At 53.6% G+C, this 22,649-nt stretch overlaps 2 protein-coding genes across 7 annotated transcripts in view; one reads left to right on the forward strand and one right to left on the reverse strand.

The window, feature by feature from the left end:
- The first annotated feature begins 343 nt into the window (after positions 1–343).
- On the forward strand, positions 344–10,409 carry AMH (anti-Mullerian hormone). Of its 2 annotated transcripts, none has more exons than XM_056822207.1 (5): positions 344–6,639; positions 7,681–7,853; positions 8,245–8,347; positions 8,494–8,671; positions 9,166–10,409. In XM_056822207.1, the coding sequence occupies exons 1-5, from the start codon at positions 6,051–6,053 to the stop codon at positions 10,091–10,093; spliced, it is 1,971 nt and encodes a 656-aa protein (XP_056678185.1). In that variant the 5' UTR covers positions 344–6,050; the 3' UTR covers positions 10,094–10,409. The 2 variants fall into 2 exon arrangements, with proteins under 2 accessions (XP_056678185.1, XP_007489460.2); XM_007489398.2 differs by having other exon boundaries at positions 8,789–9,806.
- Positions 10,400–22,649, reverse strand: part of JSRP1 (junctional sarcoplasmic reticulum protein 1) — an 81,959-nt gene continuing 69,709 nt past the window's right edge. For 2 of the 5 annotated variants that reach the window (XM_056822208.1, XM_056822209.1), the window contains exons 2-8: positions 21,546–21,711; positions 17,574–17,767; positions 14,029–14,075; positions 12,171–12,276; positions 11,854–12,033; positions 11,489–11,583; positions 10,400–11,239 (exon numbers count right to left, since the gene is read on the reverse strand). In XM_056822208.1, coding sequence (XP_056678186.1) covers positions 10,733–11,239; positions 11,489–11,583; positions 11,854–12,033; positions 12,171–12,276; positions 14,029–14,075; positions 17,574–17,691 — 1,053 coding nt within the window. In that variant the 5' untranslated portion in view covers positions 17,692–17,767; positions 21,546–21,711 and the 3' untranslated portion in view covers positions 10,400–10,732. The remainder of the gene's footprint in view (positions 11,240–11,488; positions 11,584–11,853; positions 12,034–12,170; positions 12,277–14,028; positions 14,076–17,573; positions 17,768–21,545; positions 21,712–22,649) is intronic. The other 3 variants (XM_056822210.1, XM_056822211.1, XM_056822212.1) reach the window with 2 other exon arrangements.

Raw genomic sequence — 22,649 nt, forward strand, 5'->3', positions numbered from 1 at the left:
GGCAGAAGTCACTTGGGAAGTGAAATTCTGCTAAGAAATGACCCACCACTGATTGTAAGGAACATGTTGGGGTGGCAGCCTTTGTTGCCAAGACGTGGCCAGAGTTCCTTCCACTCTTGAACTGTATTTACCAAATATGACCGAGATCTTCCCAGAATTATGCTCTATATCCACTTCTCCCCATGAACCCTAGAGTTGAGTTTGTCACCCCTGGTCTGAATATGAGATTTAATAGGCATCAGTTCCCAGCTTGGGGGTGTTTTTGAACCTTAAAGTCAAGGGAAGGAGGGGTCTGTGTCTCTGAAAACGTCTAATGAGGGCCCTGGCCAGGATATATATTGTGAATACTTTGTGAGGGCAGTTTTAAGTCACTTTATATTCCTGTCGCATCGTCTGACCTCTTAACTCAATTTGAGCTTGGTTCTAATGAAGCCAAAGTCATGCATCCATTCGACACACTTGGCCCTGGCCCCAGCCCCAGGCAGGTGTTTTCACAAATGTGTGCTCAGGTAACCTGCTATAGAGATGACATAGTGCGGCGGCCCCCTTCCCAATTCCTGCCCCCCACCACCTACCACAAATTGCACAGCCCTCCATGAGGCCTAGACTTCAAAGGCCTAGCTCTGCAATTCTACATGGGTGGCCAGTTCTTTACAAAGAACATTGCCTACCTATGATAGAGGAAAGACAGGAGGGGGCAACCCCTGCTGGAAAGAAATTAGTTAGGAAAGCAAGATAGATACACATAGAGGATGATATTGGATGGAAACCAGATTCTGGTTCCAGCTCTCTCACTGGCTTCCTATGTGACCTAAATAGAATCAGGACTTGGAAGGGACTTCAGAGCTCGCTAGCCAGAATCCCTTTTAGAATATTCTCTCATAGTTTCTGTAACACTCAAGGAAGTAGTTGCAGAGCCTCTGCTTGGAGACTCCTAATAAGAAACTTTTCCCACTGGTGGCAGCCTCCTTCGCTCGAGGACTTGTTGAACTATTTTTTCTTGGAGCGAGCTTAACTACCTGCCAGCAACATTATTGCCCTCGTTCTGCCCACACATCTTCACCCAGGCTGCATTTGGGAAATGGATTTTTTTTCCCAGCCCAAATGTAAAATTTGTCTTTCATCCTTGTTCCTATTAAATTTTGGTGAACCCAGTTGTACCGAAACTCAGTCTCAAATCAAATTGGTTCATCGTCTTGATCCATTCAGATCTTTTTGGATCCTGATTCTCATCCAACATGTTACTAAGCCCTGCCAATTTTGTGTCATCTGTCCATTTTTCAAGTGTGCTAGGTAAGCCTTCAGCCATAGTATCATTTAGCATGTATACTGTCGTTTGAGCCCCATACCTTTCCATCTTGTCTGGGGAGATAGCTTGAGTGACTTCTTCAAATGTTTTGCTGAAATCTAAGTGTGCTATGTATATAGCACATGGAAATGAGGTTAGTCTGAAAAACAACTCTAAACAACTAACAACTTTTGTTATTCTAAGCTTGCCCCAAATCAGCAAATAAAACCATTTCCACCTACATACAGGAACAGAAAAAGAGAACTGTGAAGGCATCAATCTCCCTTCCATAAGCTTGAATTTCTTCTCAAAATTACATAATAAATTCAACACATTAGTTTCAAAGCTGTTCTGCTTAAATTTGTCGCCTTCTAACCTCTTCCTGTTCTCTTTGATGCACTTTTTAAAATGCTGCGATGGTACTCTCTCATTTCCTCTTTTTTATATCGCTATCACTAGTCCCTCTTTCCCTCCCAACCCCCCCCCCCAGTTTAAAAAAAATAGCCAAAACAAAACCCGTATCTTAGGAACACAGCCTATTTTAGTGAAGCTCTGTTGGTCGTTAATAATCTCCTTAGAAACCATTTTCCTAATATGCTCTAGAGTCTTAGCTGGAGTAAAAATCAAGTTTGTAGATTTGGGCCTCTTGAAAATAAGACAATTTGCTACTGTACTTATCATTCCCCAGGATTTTATTAAGATTATCGGCACTGACTCAGCTCCCACATCTGCCTGGCTTTCAGTACTCTAGGATGTAATGGTTGATTTGCTGACTGACCGAGCTCCCTTCATGTCTCAGTAACTTTAAACATCTCAAATTTATTAATGGGATAGTGAGGTGGTGTAATGGATAGAGTATTGGGCCTTGAGTCAGGAAGACCTGAATTCAAATTCAACCTCAGACACTTAATAACTGGGTGACCCCAAGCAAGCCACCCAACCTCTGTTGGCCTCAGTTTCTTCATCTGTGAAATGGGGATAATTATAGCACCTCCCTCCTAGGGTTGTGAGGATTAGATGAGGTAATTATTGTAAAACTTTTAGCACAATGCCTTGCACAAAGTAAAGGGTATATAAATATTATAGCCATCATTATTATTCATCCCTGCTGGACCTATTTCTTCTAGTCTTTAGAATTTCATGCTTGAGAGCTGCCTGTCTCTTTTGAGGTAATTTCTTCTTGAAATATCATTGAATCCTAATCCTTTCCCTCAATTCTTTGAAATCTGATGTAACACCTAGAGTACATGACAGATCACCCAGATTTCATCTTCTTGACCCTGTTACAAGTTCAATGAGAGTGGTCATTTGCCCTCTGCTCACTTTATGTCCATTCATAGGTGTCTTACCAGGTTTTTTGGAAACTGTCCCTTTAATAATTTTTTTTTTTAGGGCACAGTAGTAGTATTCATTTACCACAATTTAGCCATTTCCCAATTAATGGGCATTCCCTCAGTTTCTAATCCTTTGCCAACACAAAAAGAGCTGTTATAAATATTCTCACACTTATGGGACCTTTCCCATTTTCTTTTGATTCTTTAGAGTATAGACCTAGTAGAGAAATTACTGGGTGAAAGGGTATGCCCAGTTTTAATAGCCTTTTGGGCCTACTTTCAGATAGTGTTCCAGAATGGTTGCTCTAGTTTGCAGCTTCACCAGTTGTGAAGAGTACATTAATGTACCTGTTTTCCCATATCTCTTCCAACATTTATCATTTTCCTTTTTTGTGATCTGAGCCAGTCTGACAAGGGTGAGGTGGTACTTCAGAGTTGTTTTAATTTGAGGAAAGTACATATGGCAATTGATAGCTTTGGTTTCTGAAAACTGCCCATTTATGCCTTTTTACCCTTACGCATTTGGGGAGTAGCTTTTTTTCCCTGTAAATTTGACTCAGTTCCCCATATATCTTGCTGCCAGGAGGTTTTTTTCATTAGTCCTTTGGGATTATAGTGGATTGTTGTTGATTAGAGTTCCTAGATCACTTCAGTGTTATTACTGTATAAATTGTTTTCCTAGATTCCTCAAATTCCCTTCATCATTTCTATTAGCACAATATTACATTTACCTTGCACAGCTTGTTCAGTCATTCCCTGATTGATGGGCACCCCTTCAGTTTCCAGTTTGCCACCACAAAAAGCTGCTGGAAATATTCTTGTACATGTAGGTCCTTTCCCACTTTCTTTGATCTCTTTGGGGGAGAGAAATTAGGTCATAGAGAATGCCCAGTTTAATAGCTTTTGGGCACAGTTCCAAATTGGAAGAATGCATTAGGGACAGCTGGGGGCTTGGTGGATTGAGAGTCAGGCCTAGAGACAGGAGGTACAGGGTTCAAATGTGACCTCAGACACCTCCCAGCTGTGTGACCCTGGGCAAGTCACTTGACCCCCATTGCCTACCCTTACCACTCTTCTGCCTTGGAGCCAATACACAGTATTGATTCCAAGATGGAAGGTAAGGGTTTAAAAAAAAATGTATTATGCCTGTTTCCATATCACTTCTAGTATGTGTCATTTTCCTTTTTTGTGATCTGAGCCAATCTGATGGTACCTCTGAGTTGTTTTAATTTGCATTTCTCTTAGCAATAGAGAATTTTTTATATAGCTATTGATAGTTTTTATTTCTTCCTTTGAGAACTGCCTGTTCATATTCATAGCCTTTGAAAGTTTATCCATTAGAGAATGCCTTATTCTTCTAAATTTATCCATTTTACCTCCTGTGAATTTGTCTTGTTTGGTAATGAACTCTTCCCCTAGCCACAGAACTGACAGGTGATGTCTTCCAGGTTCCATCAATTTGCTTTTGATTTCACCTAATTTTGAGCTTATCTTGGTATATAGTATAAGATGTTGGTCCATACCTAGTTTTTGCCAAACCACTTTACAGTTTTACCCATATTTTTTGTCGGATGGTGAGTTTTTGTCCTAATAGCTAGGATCTTTGAGTTTATCAAATACTAGGTTACTGTGCTTGCTTCTGTATAATGTATACTGTGTGTGTATCTGTTATCCAGATTTGTTTCATTTCTCCTCTCACCAATACATAATCTTAAACCCTCCCCTTTGAAATCTAGTTCTTTTCAGTAAGAGACGCCATGTTCTGATCCCATCCCACCAAGTCTTAGGGGTGTTGAATTTGTTTCTGCACATAAAGGTTTCTGAGTTTCTTCTCTTTATTACCATATCATTGGCCTTCGTGGACTCCATTTTCCTCTGTAAGTGGAAGCCTTTAAGATCCTTTTCAGCACTAACATTTTTAAAATGATCAAATATGGGGGCGGCTGGGTCGCTCAGGGGATTGAGAGCCAAACCCAGAGATAAGTGTTTTATTTTTTAAAAAATGATCAAATGTACAGTTTATATATTATACTTTAGCAGTTAGATGTACTGACCACCTACACCCTCGCTGGTGAAGATGTGGCACCCATGCAGAGCCAGCACTCGGGGAGCTGCTCTCGCCCCCCCAGTCCAGCTGCCCAAAGCAAACACTTTCTCCCTCTGCTCTGTCCAGTAATGTTGGGTTCACAGAGCTCGAGCTTGCATCTTTCTCATTGTCTTTTATTGTCAAATGTGTACATTTAGTTGTCGTGGTCTAGACCGTTCTCATCAGCATTCTTATTGCCCACTTTATCTGGGATCCCTGCTTAGCCGTGAACTGCCTAGTCGGGCTGCTGGGATTTCTGGCTTCCCGAGGCAATCCTGAGCCATGAGGCAGGGCTGGGCACTGGCTTGGCTATCACGGGACCCAAGTTCAGATCCCATCTTGGATCCCCGCCACTACGTGACCCCGGGCAAGTGATAAGGAGGCTCCCAGCCTCCCGGCTTCTGCATAGATCCCTCAGATCCTACTTCCACAGGAGGCCTTTCCCTGGCCCCTCCCTCCCCTTTCTACTATAGTCCTCTTGTATGGAAGGACGTGGAGCTCGTCTCCCTCATACCGTAGGAGCTTCTGAGCCGAGAGGCCTTGCCTTTGCCTTCCTTTCTCTATCTGCTCCCTAGCCTAGTCCCTGGCACAGAGCGTCAAGAGTTACCGCTCGATGCCTGACATCTGCAGCTGGAAGGAGCCCCACGTCACGTCACTGCACCATGAGGACCCCGAGGGCCGGGGACAATACGCGGCCTTCCCTTGGTCCAGAGGCGACCCCTGGGCCTTGGGCCTCCGAACCAGGACTCTCCAGGTTGTCTTGGAGGTCCCTTCAGCCCTTTGGTTCCCATTGCCATCCCCAGGAGACGGGATTTTGTTCTGAAAAAAGGCTAATGGCCTGCGTGACAAAGCAAAGCTTCTAGCTAGTGGCTTCCGCGTCCCCAGCAGAGTTTCCCAGAGGCCCGACTTCACCCCCCGCCCGCCTTTCCTACATGGGCCCTGTGCCTTGGTGCAGCTGCCTCCTCCCCACCCTGTTTGTTCCCGGGCCTGGCTTCCCAGTGCACTCCCCGCTCAGATTCCCACTCGCTTTTTTTACAAAACCAGTCAAGGACAGCATTTTGACAAATCTGGTCAACAGCCTGAAATGTATATCACTTCTAAGAAGCGAGATACCCAGCACAAAAATAGAACAGAAAGCCCTTTGAAAAGGCCTCCCCTCACTCAGACGGCCGGTCTCCCAGGGTCTTGAAGGGTGTGCGCAGCATTGTCCGTTCAAGGTCGCCTCCATCGGGAAGAGATAGTCGTCCTTCCCTCCCTCACAAACAGTCTGCAAAGGCTTTTCTGCCACCTTCATCTCATAAAAGCCCCAGATAGCCCAAGGCTCAGCCACAGCCGGCCCAAGATGAAGGGCTCCCTTCTGGTTTTGCTCCTGTTCCTGCCAGGGATGCTTGCTGTGCCGAGAGAAGAGCCCCCCGAGAAGAGGGGGCGAGCAGATGCCAACCCCAGACTCCTAGCGCCTCTGCCCAAGAGCCACAGGAGGGAGAGGGTGGCCGAGTCGGGCCTTCCCGATTCAGTCGGGGCCAATCCTCAGGAAGGAACCGCATCTTTAACAAGCCAAAAGGGCCGCGTGAGTGAGGTCCACCTCCCTTGGCTCTTGTTGCCCCAGAACAATGACACCTCTGACGGATGGACCGGGCCTAAGCCCCATCCTTGGCCCCTGGGGGGCCTCAAAAACCCAGTGTGCTGGGTTAAAGTAGGTCGGGGTGAAGATGGGGCCACAGGCCCCCTTCAGGTGGTGGGGGCCTTGAGTGCTTATGAGAGGGGCTTTGTGGAAGCCCTGAGACAGGCCCGCTGGGACCGTCAAGGCCTGGCCACCTTTGGGATCTGCCCGCCCGGAGGCCCAGGGGGCGCTCACCTTTCTCTGCAGCGCCTGGGGGCATGGCTGGTGGAGCCAGGCGGGTGGAGTCTCGTGGTTCTGCACCTGGAAGAAGGTAGGTATGCCCCTTTGGGGAAAGGCTGGCAAGCTTCCTCGGGGCGGCGGGAGCCATCCCCAGGCCGCCTCTTCTGCAAAGCACCGTGCCCCGAGGCCCTCGTGAAGGGCATGGTCCAGGCTGCTGGCATCCTGGAAAGAGGCACACCCAGAGGGGCCCCCCAGGGTGGTAGCATCTCATTTGGTTCTCGCAGCCACAGAGGGCTGGAGGTCTGCAATCGGAGCTCGCCACGGCTCTGCCCCTGGCCGGGCCCGTTTCATCTTTTGTGACAAGAGAAGGAGACGAGACGAGGTGATGTCCAGCCCCAGAGCCTCCGGATTAGGACTTTATTGAAGGTCTATGACAGCGCTGAGGCATCGCCGAGGTTCTAAGACTGGGATTTAGAAGAGATTTACCAGGCCTTCGGTGGGGAACGAGGAGTGGGCCGGCAGGAATGGCTGGAGCGAGGGCTGGGCTCCCAGCCCAGCGGGCGGCACAGCAGGCAGCCTGCCCAGGAAGCTGCCCGCCTCGCCTTTGTCCAGGACAACCTGAGGCCGGGCTCCTCTTCCCTGGCCCCCATCCGCCTCTCCTGGGTCTCCCTTGGTGGTCGACTGAGCGCCTTCTCCAATCCTGGCCCCTTTCCCCAGCTATAAAATAGGAGAAATGGGTCCCTTCCTGACCATGCCGGGAGCCGTTAGGAAGGACCAGCCGGGGCTAAGGTGGGATAATGAGGAAAGTGGGTTTGAGTTCCGGTTCTCTGGTGGTCCCTGCGGACCCTCCCGGGCCTTGTCTGTCAAAGGAAGCCACTGAGCCAGCCCTTCTGGCCTAGAATCAGCTCTGCTATCCCGCCATCCTCCCAGGTGTAAGGCAAGAGGAAACTCCAGTTAAAATCTGGATTCTCCCCAGGGTAGAGGCTGCAGTTTGAGGTGTAGAGCCAAAGGGACCCAGGAGGGCCGACCCCCTCCTTTTACAGATGAGGGAGCCGAGGCCAGGAGGGGGGCAGCCCCAGGCCCCCTGCCTCTCCCTGCTGGGAGCCCCCCCTCACGCCTGCCCGTCCCACAGTGACCTGGGAGCCGGAGCTGAGCCTGTGGTTCCAGGAGCCCCCATCGCTGCTGCGAGGAGCAGGTGCCCCGGAGCTGGCCCTCCTGGTGCTGTATCCTGGGCCGGGGACTGGCGGAGTCCAGCCTGGGCAGCAGCAGTTCTGGGTCACCGGAGCCGGGCTGCCCCCTCAGCAGGTAACCCCAGGGAAGGAGGCCGCCGCTGAGATGCTCACTAAGGACCGGAAGTGTTTTCACGTCAGCCGAGCCGAGCTTCCTTCTCCAGAAGAAACACTGGAGAGAGAACCTGGGCTGGAGGACTAGGCCTGGCCCGAAGGAAGAGGGGCCTTGGCATCCCCCAGGACTGGGGTTCATCCACACCGGGTTACAGAGGATGGAATGGGGGGCCAGCATCTCGGGGGAGGTCGGGCTGACCAAAAGCGGAACACGCCGGTTTGGAAGAGCCCAGGAAGTGGCTGCTCCAGTGGGGCTGGGACCTTCCAGGGCCAGGCGGCCTGGCCAGGGTGGGCGGGGGGGTCAGCGGGGTAGGCCGGGCACCTCCTCTCCTGCATGTCCCCTGTCTCTGCAGAGCCTCTGTCTCTCCTTGGACACCCGCTACCTGGTCCTGGCTGTGGACAGGACGGCCGGCGGCGATGGGCTGTCCCTCGCTTTGCGGCCCCAGGGTGGATCTGGTATGGAGGGCCAGGATCCCAGGGGGCCCTGGGCTGGGTCCGGGAGGCGCTTGGCCCCTTGGGGGGGGGGACCCAGAGGGCCCCGGGGAGGGGACGGGTCTCTAGCGTGGCCTGACCCCTCGCTGTATCTCCACATGCTGCCGCAGGCCCCTCTCTGGCCACTCCGGAACTCCAGGCCTTGCTCTTCGGCCTGGACCACAAGTGCTACACGAGGATGACTCCAGTCCTACTCTTGCTACAGGGGCACAGCTTGGGAGCAAAGCCCAAACCCGGGCCTCTCCCGGCGGAGGGCCGGCTGGATACGGCGCCGTACCCATTGCCCAGGTGTGCAGGGCAGCGGAGAGCCCTGGGAAGGGAGGTGGGGTGTTTCGTCCCTAGTCTAGGCCTAGTCCCAGAGCTAGAGAGCAGACTCCCCCGCCTCAGGCTTTTCCTCGCCCGCAGGCCATCCTCCCAGCCGGCGGCCACGGAAGCCGCCCCAGCGGGCCCCACAGACCCCTTCCTGGAGACCCTGACCCTCCTGGTCCGCAGAGTCCTGGGCCCTCCTCCCAGCCCCGGGCCGCTGCGGCTGGCCTTGGACCCCGAGGCCCTGGAGGCCCTCCCGCATCAGGTTTTCAATCTCTCTGACCCTGCCACCCTGGAGCAGCTGGTGGAGTCGGAGGATCCTCTGCTGCTCCTGTTTCCGGCGGGCAGCCCGGCCCTGCTGGACGGCCTAGCGGGATGGTGGCAGGCTCAGGAGGGTCCGGCCCAGCGCCTAGCAGGCAAGCTGCAGGCTGTGGCAAAGGAGCTGCTGAAGATGCCCGCTTTGCAACCCCACGCAGAGCTCCTCCGCCAGCTCCTGGCCTTCTGCCCGGCGCCTACCAACAGCAGCGGAGAGCCGGCCGAGGCCCCGGCCAGCCCACTCCGGGCCCTGCTGCTCCTGAAGGCCCTGCAGAGCCTGAAGGCCGAGTGGCGAGAGCGGAGGAAGACTTCCCGGGCCCTCCGCAGCGCCAGGCTCGGAGGGGACGGTCCGTGCCGGCTGCAGGAGCTGAGTGTGGACCTGCGGGCCGAGAAGTCCGTCCTCATCCCCGAGACTTACATGGCCAACAACTGCCAGGGCCCCTGCCACTGGCCCCAGTCCGACCGGAGCCCCAACTACAACAACCACGTGGTGCTGCTGCTGAAGATGCAGGAGAGGGGCGAGCCGCTGGGCCGGCCGCCCTGCTGCGTGCCCACGGCCTACGCCGGGAAGACTCTCATCAGCCTCTCGGAAGAGGGCCTCAGTGCCCGCCTCATGCCCAACATGGTCGCTACAGAGTGCGGCTGCCGGTAGGGCCCCGTCCTGGTGTCCGGCGGCCGCCGAGCCCCGGGCAGCGAAGCCCGGCAGCCCGACGTGGAGCAGCGGCCTCCGCGGCCCTGCCCCAACCTCGACCTCGACTTCGCTCTGGCCAGTGGCCTTCCCCTCCCTGCCTCCATGTGCCTGACTGCCCCTCGCCACCATCCGTCCGGCTCCCTGCCGGCCTCCTGGGATGGACAGCCAGGACTTCTCCCCTTCCCAGGCCCCACAGGGAAGGGGAGGCCCTGGTGGAGGGGCAGGGCATGGCGGGGGTGCTGCCGTCGCTGGAGGGACGTGGGCCTGGGCACAGAGCGGGTCAGGCCAGCACCCAGACAGGATCCCTGGGCCCAGGAATGATCCAGCCCAGCTCGGGCACCCAGAGAAGCTCCGGTCCGGGAGCCATATTTATTCTGACCAACTGCAGCATCCTCTGATAAAGCCGGGAGAAGGGGAGGAGCCCAGGCAGAGGCCAGCAGCAGGAGAGCAGCCTCCAGCGTGCCTCCTTCCCTCGCCCACCCAGCCTCTCCTTCCTCCCCCATCACACAAGTGGCTCTGAGGCGCCCCAGAGCCTCCCTTGAGGCCGGCGACACATCCTTCCTTCTCCCCCACATGCTCGTGTTCCAGGCCACGGCCCAGGGAGGAGCAGGAAGCGGCCTCAGGGCTCGGCTCAGGCGCCACAGAGGTCTGCGACGCCCATGTACCTGGGTGCCGAGCCGCCACAATAAATCTGAAGCATGGCGTTTCTTTTCAGACGTTCGCTTTAATAAACTGGGGGGCCCGGGGGGAGGGACGAAGGCTGGAATCGAGGACGCCTCCCTCGCCAAGGTGGCCGGGCCTGGGGGACAGCTCGATGGCCCTCCTGGAAAGGCCGGGCGCTCCTCAGACCTTCATGGCAATCCATGCCAGGCAGCCTCCACCCCCTTGTCACAAAGGTATCCGGGACATCAGACCTCACTTTCCACAAGGAGAAACTGAGGCCCAGAGAGAGCTTAGACATGCTTGAGTCACACAGGTAGTGACTGTCAGGGCTAGGCGTGGCACCAGGGCCTCCGGGGAGGGGGGGGGGGGGCTCCTCAGTCCCTGCGCTTGCCCTCCCGGTACTTCTGTTTGGGGAAGAACCTGGCCCTGTCCTCCTGCCTGCGCTGCTCCTCTCTCTTGTTCCTGGCTCCCTCCCGGGGGGGCTTCTTGGAGTCCTCCCACCTGCCCCGGTGGTGCTTGTGCTCCCGCTCCCAGGGCCGGCGCGGAGCCTCCTCGGCCCCTTCTCTGGGCGGCCGCGGCCGGCGGCCTCCCTCTTTGCGGTCCCGTCGGGGAGGCTCGGCTCTCTCCTCCCGGGAGCCCTTCTTGCTTCCGGCCCAGGATGGCCTCTCGGGCCTCTCCGCTCCGGGGCCCAGCCCAGGGTCCTCGGGCAGGGCGGCCACTTCCGGGGCCCTGGCAGGGCCCGCCTTCTCCTCCTCCGGGGCCTCTGGCTCCAGCTCTTTTGGAGGGGCCTCCCCGAGCCGGAAGGCCCCGGGGCTCTCCTTGGCAGGGGGCTTGGGCCCCGCAGGTGGGGCCGGTGTCTTGGCCCCGTCCCTGGGCTTGGGCTGTTGGAAGAACAAAGGCCTGGCCTCAGCCAATGGCTCAGCTGGGGTTCAAAGGGCCCGGGAGGGTGGCCCGGGGTGGAGTGGGGGAGAGGTCAGCAGCAGCCAGGGGACAGGGCCTGGATGAAGGCCCAGAAGCCCTCAGCAGCGGCTCAGAGGCCACAGAGGGGCCCCAGGAGGATGAGGGGATTCCCGAAGTCCTTGAGCTAGGGAAGGGGGGACCCTGTGCCAGCCTCTCCTCCAGCTCCTTACCGGTGTGGGACCCCCGTCCTTGGGGGCACCGCTGCCTGGCCAGGCCCACAGCGCAGGGGCAGCCTCAGGGCCCTCCTCGTCGCCATCGATGACATCTGAGGAGAGTGCAATGCTTGGGCGGGCTCATTGGACCAGCCCAGGACGTGGGGGGAGGGGATCCGCCAGGAAGTGGTGGGCGTCCTGAGGGCAGAAGACCTCACCAGGGTCCCCTCACCCTCGGGCTCACGGACAATTCCAGGGAAGCGGCTCCACCCCCAGGAGCCCCCCCACCCGACGGCTCCAGGCCGGGGTTCTCCTCCCTCAGGCATCCTGGGACTCTGGGCCAAGACTTGGGCTCAGGAAGGAGGCCGGCCCAGAGCGCTTACCCTGGAACACCTGGAAGGCCATGCTCAGGACGGCCACGACGGAGGCCAGCGCCAGGCACTTGTTGAGGGTGATCTCTCCCCAGGGCAGCTCGTCGCTCAGCGGCCCGGGCCGCAGCTGTGGCTTTCCAGGGGGCTGGGCCTGGGCCTTGCTTTTCTTCCGAGTGGGGGCGCTCTTAGGAGCTGGAGAGCCAACGAAGCGGGCGTCGGAAAAGGTCTCAGAGACCCCCGAGGCCAACATCTTACAAACGGGGACGCCTCCCTGACTCCCAGCCCAGGGAGGCAATCCGTCCCTCGTCCCCCGTCTGTGGGGCTCTCACCTGTGGCCGCCTTCCCGGGGCCTCCCTGCTCCGCCTTCGCCTTGGAGGGCCTGATGCCATCCGGGGCCTGCTGGGGCGCTCGGCTCTGCCCGTCCTCGTCCGGCCCCTGGGCGGGGGGAGAAGCCGGAGGAAGGCTGCTGAGGGCCCAGGAAGGCGCATCCAAGTGCCACGGGGGGGGGGGGGGGGGGGACAACACCCCACCCTCAAGACACACAAGCAAGTCGAAAAGCGGGAGAATGGGGCTGCCGGGTGGGGAGCAAAGGGGCCCAGGAGGCCGCCTGGGGCTTGATCCTTCCACTCCAGGATCTGTCATCTCCATTTTAGAGGTGAGGAAACTGAGGGGCCCGACCACAACCCTAGAGGCTGGGTCTGCCTGGGGCCTTGCTGCCTGCCTGGCCTCGATAGGGCCCAGGCTGGGACTTGGGGCCTCGCGCCTGGGACCCAGAGTGGCACAGTCCCGGGGGTGTCTTGCCCGCTTAGTGCACCCCCAGGAGGGTGTTCCTGCAGCTGGATGGGGCCTCCCTCTTGCTCCCAGGAACTTCCCAGCACCCTCTCTTCCTCCTCCCATCCTTAGGGAAGCCCCACAAGGCTGGAGCCAGGGCTGAGCCAGGCCCAGGGGGGTCCCAGAATGGGGCTTTAGAGCTGGCAGACCTGAGCTGGCCCCTTGGCCAGCCCCCAGCGCCCTCCATCCTCTGCCCAGACGCCCCTGAGGGAAGGCCCATCCTCCCGGGCGTCTGTCCCATTTGGGGGCAGCTCCCCTCCATGATGGATGGGGAAACTGGGGCCCTGGGAAAGGGATGAGCCCAAGGTCGCCGAGTCATCCTGGGAAGGCCAGCATGGAACGCTTTTCTTCTTTTTTTTAAACCCTTACCGTCTGTCTTAGTATGAATTCTAAGGCAGAAGAGAGGTAAGGGCTAGGCAATTGGGGGGAAGTGACTTGCCCAGGGTCACACAGCTAGGAAGTGGCTGAGGCCAGGTTTGAACCCAGGTGCTCCAGACTGCAGGCCCAGTGCTCTATCCACTGAGCCACCTGGCTGCCGCTTTTTCTTCTTTTTTATCCAGTTCTACAATTTTGGGGGGGGGGGACAGGGACCTCGTGGGGAGGAAACTCCCGCTTCCGGTGTGGACTGGCCCTCCCTGGCAAATGTGGCAATTGGGGAGCTGCCCTGGGGCCTTGAGAGACTGTGTCAGAGGCCAGATTTGAACGTAGGGCTTTCTTGAGTCTGTGGCTAGCTTCCACGCCTCTCCCACCCACCTCTCCTCGTGCTAAGGGTAATGCTTTTTCATTCTTGCAACAGGGAAACATCCTAAAGAAGGGAAGAGACTTGCCCAGTGTTCTAGAGTTCCTTAGGGAGTACAGACAGGATTTGAATTCAGCTCCCAGGACTCTAAATTCAGTGTGTTTTCACTATAGTTCACTCCCTCCACATAGACATAAGCACATGAGTTTGGCTCATCTGGGTCAAGGGGAGTCATGAGAATGAATCTGGAAAGTTTATCTGGAGCCGGCAGTGAGGGCCTTGAAGGACGGAGTTAAGGGAGGCAACAGGGAAGCTGTCAGCTGGGGAGGGGCACGAGCCAGTCAGGGGCCTTTGTGAGATGCTGGGGTGCTCTGACCCGGCCGGGGCTTTCCCCATCCTCCCTGGCTGAGCTGCAGACACCTTTGCTGGGCGGGTGGGGGCCCAGCCTGGGCTTGAGAGGCCAGACAGCTCGCCTTACAGCTGTCATCCTTTGTGGTCCCTCCGGGTCTCCCCAGCCTGGGCATCTCTATTCCGGGGCTTTAAACACTGAACATAAGCCAGTACAGCGAGGCTTCTGTCTTCTTCTCTGCCAGAAGCCCTTTCTGGGCCCTCCTTACCTGGGCCTGGCTGCTCACCTCTTCACTCCTTTCTGCCATCTCGCCACCTAGGGAAGACACAGAGCTAGGTAAACTGAGGCAAGGATGCTGCGGAGCGAGGCTACCGTCCAGGCCGGAGCGGAGCTGGCCACCTCCAGCCTGCACACCTCTGCTCCCTGCCCCATCCTCTCCTTTTTCTCCATGCACAGTTCGAGGACCAACAAAACCCCACAAGGGCCTGACGCCAGGGACAAAGAGAAGCGAGATGAAAAGCTCGAATGCGTCTGGGCCTTGAATGGCGAGTCCTCTGCAGCCAGATGGCTCAAGTGGAGGCCTCTGAACCCCACAACTTCTCAAACCTCTCTAAAGTAGGAATGATCACTCAGGAGACAAAGCAATTCCAGCTGCTCCCATAGTTTAGGACATCATGAACCTGATCAAGGGAAAAACCCAATGAACTAGCATCAGAAAGGCTACACCCTGACCCTCATGCGCCATCTGCCCCTGCCCACCACCAGCTGGTCGGGCTGCACAGAGACCAGGGGCTTCGGCAGAGATTGGGGACAGGATGTCAGAGCAGGCGTGGGTCCCCCAGCCTGCCTGAAGCAGAGTTCTGTCCCCCAGAAGTCAGACAGACAGAGGCAGAGGCAGGGGTTGAGATGGCTTTGAGGTCCAACCTCCAGGAAAAACTCAAAGGAAAAGGAGTCAGAAAGTGAGTAATAGAGGAATATTTAGGGGAAAAGGCTAAAATTACCAAGATCTCAGGTGGGAGAAAATTCAGTTAAAGATCTTGAGCCTAATTAGAACAAACCAATAGAGAAAAAAATAATAAAAGAAAGGAATACGGCCTCCAAACCAGGTAAAAGAGATTAGGCATATATGAAAAAATATTCTGAGACAAAGGAAAATGAATAGATACACGGTGAGGCAGAGCATCTTTCCAAGAAAGCATGGAACCCCACCAGGATGTTCCCAAACGGTTTAAAAGAGAAACAAGAACTGTGAAAGCAGAATCTAAGGCTGGCACAGAAGAAATAAATGGCAGAATAGAAAACCTGGAATCTGTCGTCATACCAAAGAAACACAATGAGAGAATAACAGATTGGTAACGCAATGAAACAGAAGTGAAGAACAATCCTGAAGAAGAAGAAAGGCAAAAAAGCAAGAACATTAAAAGGAAACATGATTCCAGACAAGCCAAATGTCCTGACCTGAATTACAAGATAGCTTAAGGATCTGAGATTACCCAGAAGAACACAATGAGTTTAAAAAAAAAAAAACCCTGAATGCTTTGATGCAAGAAAAAAATAATACGTGAAAACCGCCCTGAGAAAACACAGCGCCCCCTGAAAGAATCTACAGATCATCTACAGGAAAAAAATAAGCCAAAACAAAACCCATGCTACAAACTCCATATCCCATAGTTGTTAAATAAACCACTGAGAAATTCTGCAAGCAATCAGGAGAAAGGCTTTCAAATATAGGAAATCTGAAACACACAAGACTACTTGGTACCCACCAGAAACTTCAAGAGAGAATGGAATAATGTGCTCTGAAGGGCAAAGGAGCTCAGGATGCAACCCAGAACAGCATACCTAAGCCTAAGCATTAATGAAAAAAGAAGTGTGTTAAATTAAAAAAAAAAAAGACATTTGAAGCTCTCCTACAGAGAAAACCAGATCTGAACAAATTACTTGCTCTTCAAAAAACTCCAGATGTCAGAAACACAAGAAAGGTCAACAAACACTGCAACTAGGAGACAGGAGAACATGTCTACCATGTGGCCAGATTGTCCCTAACACCTTCAGGAGTTGGTATTTCTAGAGTGAAATGCAGTAGGAAAAAGGGAATAGACAATAGAAAGATAATAGAAAGAGATTTCTAACAAAGTATAAGAAGAAATGAGGGTGAAAGCAGAAGTCAAAAAGAAGTGATGGTGGAGAAACAGGCCTAAAACATTAGAGACTCAACTTCCCAATGCCCTGCCTGCAAGTGAATCAACATTTCTGTGGACTTACATTTAGAATGGGAGCATGCAGGGGGCAGCTGGGTAGCTCAATGGATTGAGAGCCAGGCCTAGAGAAGGGAGGTCCTGGGTTCAAATCTGACCCCAGACACTTCCCAGCTGTGTGACCCTGGGCAAGTCACTTGACCGCCATTGCCTAGCCCTTACCACTCTTCTGCCTTGGAGCCAATACACAGTATAAGGTAAGGGTTTAAAAAAAAAAAAGAATGGGAGCATACATAAAAGGGGAAAGGGGAGAAATAAGAGAGAGAACATGTGAAATACATTGATTGGAGGTTAACAATGAAGGGGAAATAATCAGGATAATCTACAGGTGAACAGGTAAGAAGGAAATGGGAAGGATCAAAACAGAGAAAGAAAGGGAGAAATCTTGTTTCAGGAAGGGGATAGGGTACCAGTGATGAAGTCCATCATGGAGAAAGAGAGAGTCTATCTATACAGGGATCTTAGAATGGGTATGATCTGGGTTTAATTGCAGACTCGTAACTCAAACTGCAGGTATTTAAGCACCATTTATCCTGCCTTAGGAGAAAGGGAATCACTGACACCCAAAGGTGCAGGAAGCCATGGACCTAGAGTGGAGATTTCATAGCAACTGGGAAGGGAAAAAAATGACAAAACTTGTTAATAATGAACTACACATTCAGGGACAGGGAGGACTTGTCTACCATGTGGCCAGATTGTCCCTAACACCTGCAGGAGTTGGTATTTCTAGAGTGAAATGCAATAGGAAAAAGGGAATCCCATGAGGGCAAGATCTACTAGGTAGAGTACAGAAATCGTCTAAAAGAGAGCAAAGAGGTATGCTTAGAAGCTTTACATCCATGAGAAATGTAGAGACTAAAGATTAGCAAATAAAAGAGCTTTGAGATGAATCAAAGAAGAGATAGGAAGGTAAGAGAAATAATGCAGGAAATGAGGGGGAGAAATCTTTTTCACAAAAAGGCACAGAAAATGAAAAATGTAAACATTAATGAACACGGCAAGCTGAAATAGGCGGAAGAAGGTTTTTTCTTCACTACTTAACTGAGGGGAAGGGAAAAATTAGGTAACAATAAAAGGAAGAAAGAAAAAGGAACTAATGAGATAAGCAAAACTCTAAAACTAAGGAAAGGGGTACAAGTGGAGGAGGAAGGGGGGAGCCTTGTGAAGCTGCTTTAAAACAAGATTAAACTAAAGTAACTGAAAAGACAAAATGCCGTGTTTAAGAAGAAGGGTGGGGGAAATCCTAATTCTGAACAATGTTGGAGATAAGCGGAGGAAACTGTAAACGTAAACGTCTCATCGCGGTAAGTGTTAACACATTAAACAAGCTAATGCCATGAAAAAGGAGAGGGGCAGATTGATGCACTCGGTGGCTTCTCAGGGCCTCTCCAGTTCCTCCCTCCACTGCGTTATTCTCAGAGACTCCAGCATCCCTGATGAAGGAAGATTGGGGCCTGGTTCCCCTTAGCAGAGAGCTCAGAATATGGCTTCACTAACAAGCATTTCAGGGAAGTGACTTGTATACAAAGTACCAGCCGTTCACAAGTGTCGGTACCTTTGGCCTTCTCCTCCTGCGATTGCTTCCTGGATTTCTCCATCAACATGGCCAGCTCCTCCATGGCCTCGGGGCAGCCCAGACCCCTGTCCGGCACCTCGAGGTCTCCGGTGGCCATGTTGAGGCCAGGCTCCTCACAAAGCAGGAATGTGTGGCTCAGAGGGGCATCACACGCTTCTCACACAGACCCCTTCCTGAAAGAAAAGTTGGCTGTAAACGGGGAAGGGGGGGATATTTTTGTTTTTAAACCCTCATCTTCCATCTTAGCATCCGTGTTCAGTACTGGTTCCAAGGCAGAATTTCAGTAAGGGCTGGGCAATGGGGGTTCAGTGACTTGCCCAGGGTCACACAGCTGGGAAGTGTCTGAGGTCAGATTTGAACCCAGGACCTCTAGGCCTGGCTCTCCATCCACTGAGCCACCTTACTGCCCCCCTAAATGCAGCATTTTTTAAAAAACATAAGTGCTAGATTCAAAGGCCTTGAAGGCCCCTTCGGAGCCAGCATTCTAGGGCCTGACACCATGGCCTCCCCACCTCAGTCCCTGCAAGGGGAAGGGCTGGGATGGGGCAGCTAACACGTCCCTTGCCCAGTACAGAGACCAGCGGGCCACCAGCGGGCCACCAGCCCTCCGCCGCCGTGGGCTGGGGCAGTTCTTGTCTCCCCAGGCTCGGCTCAGCCCCTGCAGGCTGGAGCAGGCCACCAGGACCCAGACCCCCCTGCCCCCGTCTCCCGAGCAGGCGTAGAGGGGAGAATAGGAGGCTGGGAGCCCCAAACCCTGGGCCCTGGGGCTAATCCCTTCCCCCTGGGCTGCACTATGGCCTCTAAAATGGGTGAAGGAGGTCACGTGTTCTCTTGGGCCTCTTTCGACTCCACATGGGAGGCTCTTACATTTTGGCCTAGAATGACAGGCCGAGACGATTCCTGTCCTACCGACCTCCCTGGCCCTGCTATTCCCATTTGACAGATGAGGAGATCTGAGGCTGGGAAGGGAAAAGGCCCTGCCGGAGATGACACCACGGGTGAGGGCCCCTAGGCCGAGGCTCCCACCCAGGAGTGTCAGCCAAAGGCCAAACTGCGAGAGCACAGAGACCACAGGGGGCAGCTCGGCACGGCCACATCGGCCAGAGCCAAGCTCCAGTGCCCCACGGTGCCCCCACTCCAGAGGCAGGAGCCCAAGACACCCCCAAATCTGTGATGCCTGAGCCCCTAAGACCTCTGCGCTGAGGCCTACACCTGGGTCCAGGCCTTGGGTCTAAGGATCTTTGGACACTTCCCCTTTTGGGGGGCGTCTCTGCCAGTGTCTTTCTTTTTTTAAACCCCTTCCCTTCTGTCTTAGTATCCATTCTAAGCCAGAAGAGAGGTAAGAGCGAGGCAGTGGGAGCTCCGTGACTTGCCCAGGGTCATATAGCTAGGAAGTATCTGAGGCCAGATTTGAACCCAAATCCTCCCAGCTCCAGGCCTACCTCTCCATCCCCCGAGTCACCTAGCTGCCCCCTGCCAGTTTCTTTCTTTCTTTCTCCTTTTTTTAAACTCTCACCTTCTGTCTTAAGAATCAATACTGTGTATTGGTTTGAAGGCAGAAGAATGGTTAAGTGGGGGTTAAGTGACTTGCCCAGGGTCACACAGCTAGGAAGTGTCTTGAGAGGTCAAATTTGAACCCAGGACCTCTTGTCTCTAGGCCTGGCTCTCCATTCACTGAGACACACAGCTGCACCCCTCTCCCCCTCTTTCCCCTACCAGTTTCTTAATTAGAATCAAAGGAAATATGGGAGCCGTCTGAGTGTGGGATACTGCCCCCTCCTCTGTGGCCTCACAGCTCCAGACACCATCTGAAGTCTCCAACTGGCTGCCCTGAGACAGACATTACTGGGGGCAGCGCTGCGGTGGCACCAAAGCAGGAGCAGCTGGTGGAACGATGGCTCTTTAGCCAGGAATTTCCGAGTGTGAATTCTGCTTTTTGTAGCTGGGTGATCTTGGACAAGTCACTTAACCTTGGTTTCCTTAGCTCTGAAGTGAGTATTATAATGGTGGCACTTCTAGTTGTTGGGGATCAACCCCCCAAATACATGGAAAGTATCGAGTTAACCTCGATGCTTTATCATTATTATTGTTCTTTCTTGAGATTCTAGTGGTAAACCAAGCAAAAGGAAAGAAGAGAAGACAGAAGAGCTGAGATGAACTACAGGCTAAGAGCTCTAGAAAGGGTTCTGCCAGGCACTAGGGCGAGTTCCCTCACGTCTGTGGAGGTGAGACACTACAGGAAGGAGCGAGAAGAGCCCAGGCCCTAGCCCACATCCCCAACTTGTGACTGGGGCAAGGGACTTCCCCTCTGTAAAATGAGGAGCTCAACCAGATGGCCTTGGAGATGTTCCATGCCAACATGCTGGGTCCCAGGCTCCCAGTCCTTCCCAGAGCCTGCCATCCGGGTGCCCGGGAGCTGCCCCCTGTGCTCCTCCCCCCACGGCCCCCGTTCCCCCAACACACACAGTGGCGACAGAATCCCTCTTGAGCCCTTGTCCACCTCCAAAGCTTCACTCACTCGCTCCCTCGGCTTCCTCCTGGGCCCGCGCCTCTCCACTTGTCCCGTAGCCAGGTTGCCTCTAGTGTCTATCAGTTGCTCCCCTTTACCAGGGAGAAGGAGGGGTGGAGAGACCCTGGCAGGTGCCCTGGGGTGGGGAAGGGCCTTAGTTCTCTTAGTCTTGGTTCAAGTGAAAAGAGGGGAGCATGTTCATGCTGGAAGGGGCCACTGGAGTTGTCCCAAGGGACTCCTCCCTGAAGAGTGATAGAGAGCTCCCTCCATAACCTTCATTGTTTGAGCATCCTGCTTGTTACAGTGGCTCTTCCTGGCCCAGTTCAGGAACCTGCCAACTAAGGGATGGTGGGAGATGGGTGGTGGGGAAAGGGCAAGGTCTTGGTGGCCTTAAGCAGGAAACTGAAGGGGCCTTGATTCTGAGAAGAAAACTCATAGAAATAACCTCTACGCTGGCCTGACTTGAGAAGCAAAATTACTGGCTGCAGACAGGGGAACTGAGCCTCACCCCTGACGCTGACATGACCCACTATATGTGTGACCTTGGGCAAGTCACTTAACTTGTATTTTCTCTTCTGTCAATGAGGAGGTGGAATAAGATGATTTTTCAGATTCCTTTCAACTCTAAATCCTGAGGTCTTGGGTTCTCTGCCCAGAAATGCTGTCTAAAAAACTGGCTTTAACCTAACTTGGGGATTCAATCCTAATAGTCCAGAGGGACCTTAGGAGAGAGGATGTCAAAAGCTGAAAGGGACATGACAGAACCACTACCTCAGGAGTCACCTACACATTTTATAGGTAAGGAAACTGAGTCTCAGAGAACAGACTTACCAAAAGTCCAACAATAAATCAGTAGCAGAGTCAAGGAAAGATGCCAGGTCCCCTCCTTTGCAGGACACTAAGAGTTTACCCAATGCCAGAGCTAGAAGGGACTTTGGAGCTAGAATAACCCAATCCTTTGGTTTTACTGAGAAGGGGATTGAGGCCCAGAGAGCATGAGGGGCTTACTGGAGGCCAAACTATAGAGACCCTGGAGATAATAATCCCGACTGTCACCTTTCAGGCAATGCCTTAAGGGAAAAGGGAAGACTCACAGAACTTCCTCTCTAGTGCCCCTGCCCGGACCAGATGAATTAGTTCTGAAAGAAGGGACACCTGGAAGGACTCCTCCCCCTACCCACAAGCATGGATAGGATCCTTTTAACCTGAAACGTCCAATAAGCCAATGAGAAGGACTGGAAACGCAAGCTTCTCAGGGCTGCACCTCCCGAAATAACCCCAAGTCTGTCCATTACAGTTGTAGGGCCTGGATGGCAGGAAACCCAGCCAAGCCTGGGCATGCCCAAGCCACCAGAATCAGGGGCTGGGGTGAAAGAAGCACTGCCCACGTTTTTCCACTGGGGAGTTTGGAGGATCAGAAAGCAACAAAGGCCCACCCTTACCTGGGGGCAATGAGTGGGGTTGCTCCAGTAGCTAGCCTTGGGGGTTGAGTCTCTCTTCTCAGTCTGCTCCTAGGGCAGGACTGGTGAAGGACAGCAACAGATGGTCACCTCAGCTGGGACAAATCCTGACCAATCCCCTCAGGCCACGGCAAGCACAGTGCTCCCCCTGGGAGGGGGAGTGAAGAGACTGACATCAGGGTCCCCCAGGTCCTCTGACGAGGAGGCAGCTGTTGTAGGCTGGAGGAAAGACACTAGCTTATCTCCTTCTCTGTCCAACTGGACGAGGGAGTGTCAGTAGAGAGGAATGAGGGGCTGTGTGCCAGGCAATAGGCAGAGGGAGGCCTGCGGGGCCTAGTCAAGCCCATAACTTCCCATCCTAGCTGCTGCATGTCAGCACGGGGTTTGTAGTGCTGGAGAATTCCCTGAGCCTGATTTTCAGTCTAGTCAGACCTGCAGGCCATCATCAAGGCTCCATAATGGCCTCTGAAGGTTTCCTTTGTGCCTTGGGTGAGGGGGGACACAGGAGGAGGAATTTGCTGGAGGCTACCCCCTATTTAGAAATAACAGTAGAACATAAGCCACAGAATATTGTTGTGGGCAGAGACTGAGAAGCCGCCCAATGCAGTTCTTTCCTGTTACAGATAGGAAAACTGAGGCCCAGATCACAGGTCCCAGAGAAATGTGGGAGAAGAGGTATGGTAAAATGGGATTTGGAATCAAAAGATCTCTTTGAATTTTTTGGAGCTTCCTTTTGTCTCTGAATACCAAAGGGCTTTATCCAGGGTAAGTGAGCACCTCATGTTTGTGAAATTGAATTAAGGATAATAATCTCACTTGTACCAACTTCCCTGGGTTACTGAGGAGAAAATGCCTTGCAAACCTTAAAATGCTTCAGAAATAGGCATGATGGCCTCTACTGGGCCAGGCCAGGCCCATTTCCACAAAGATTCCTCTACTGAAGGCACCAGTAGGCACCTTGGGCTGATTGCTCAACAGATCAGTTAGCTTTGCCACAGACTAAACCTCTAAGCCTAGCTGGCCTTGGCAGGCACCAAGCAAGGAGGAGAAAAAGTATAAAGGATGACTGGGGAGCATCACCCTTAG

Source organism: Monodelphis domestica, chromosome 3, assembly GCF_027887165.1.
Source record: "Monodelphis domestica isolate mMonDom1 chromosome 3, mMonDom1.pri, whole genome shotgun sequence".
Lineage (NCBI taxonomy): Eukaryota > Metazoa > Chordata > Mammalia > Didelphimorphia > Didelphidae > Monodelphis > Monodelphis domestica.

What these genes read in the sequence shown, in the direction of transcription:
- AMH (XM_056822207.1), top strand. Translation starts at nt 6,051, where the DNA reads ATGAAGGGCTCCCTTCTGGTTTTGCTCCTGTTCCTGCCAGGGATGCTT. An exon ending in GGTTCTGCACCTGGAAGAAG is followed by an intron (nt 6,640 to 7,680) that starts GTAGGTATGCCC and finishes CCCGTCCCACAG; the next exon opens with TGACCTGGGAGCCGGAGCTG. An exon ending in CCGGGCTGCCCCCTCAGCAG is followed by an intron (nt 7,854 to 8,244) that starts GTAACCCCAGGG and finishes CTGTCTCTGCAG; the next exon opens with AGCCTCTGTCTCTCCTTGGA.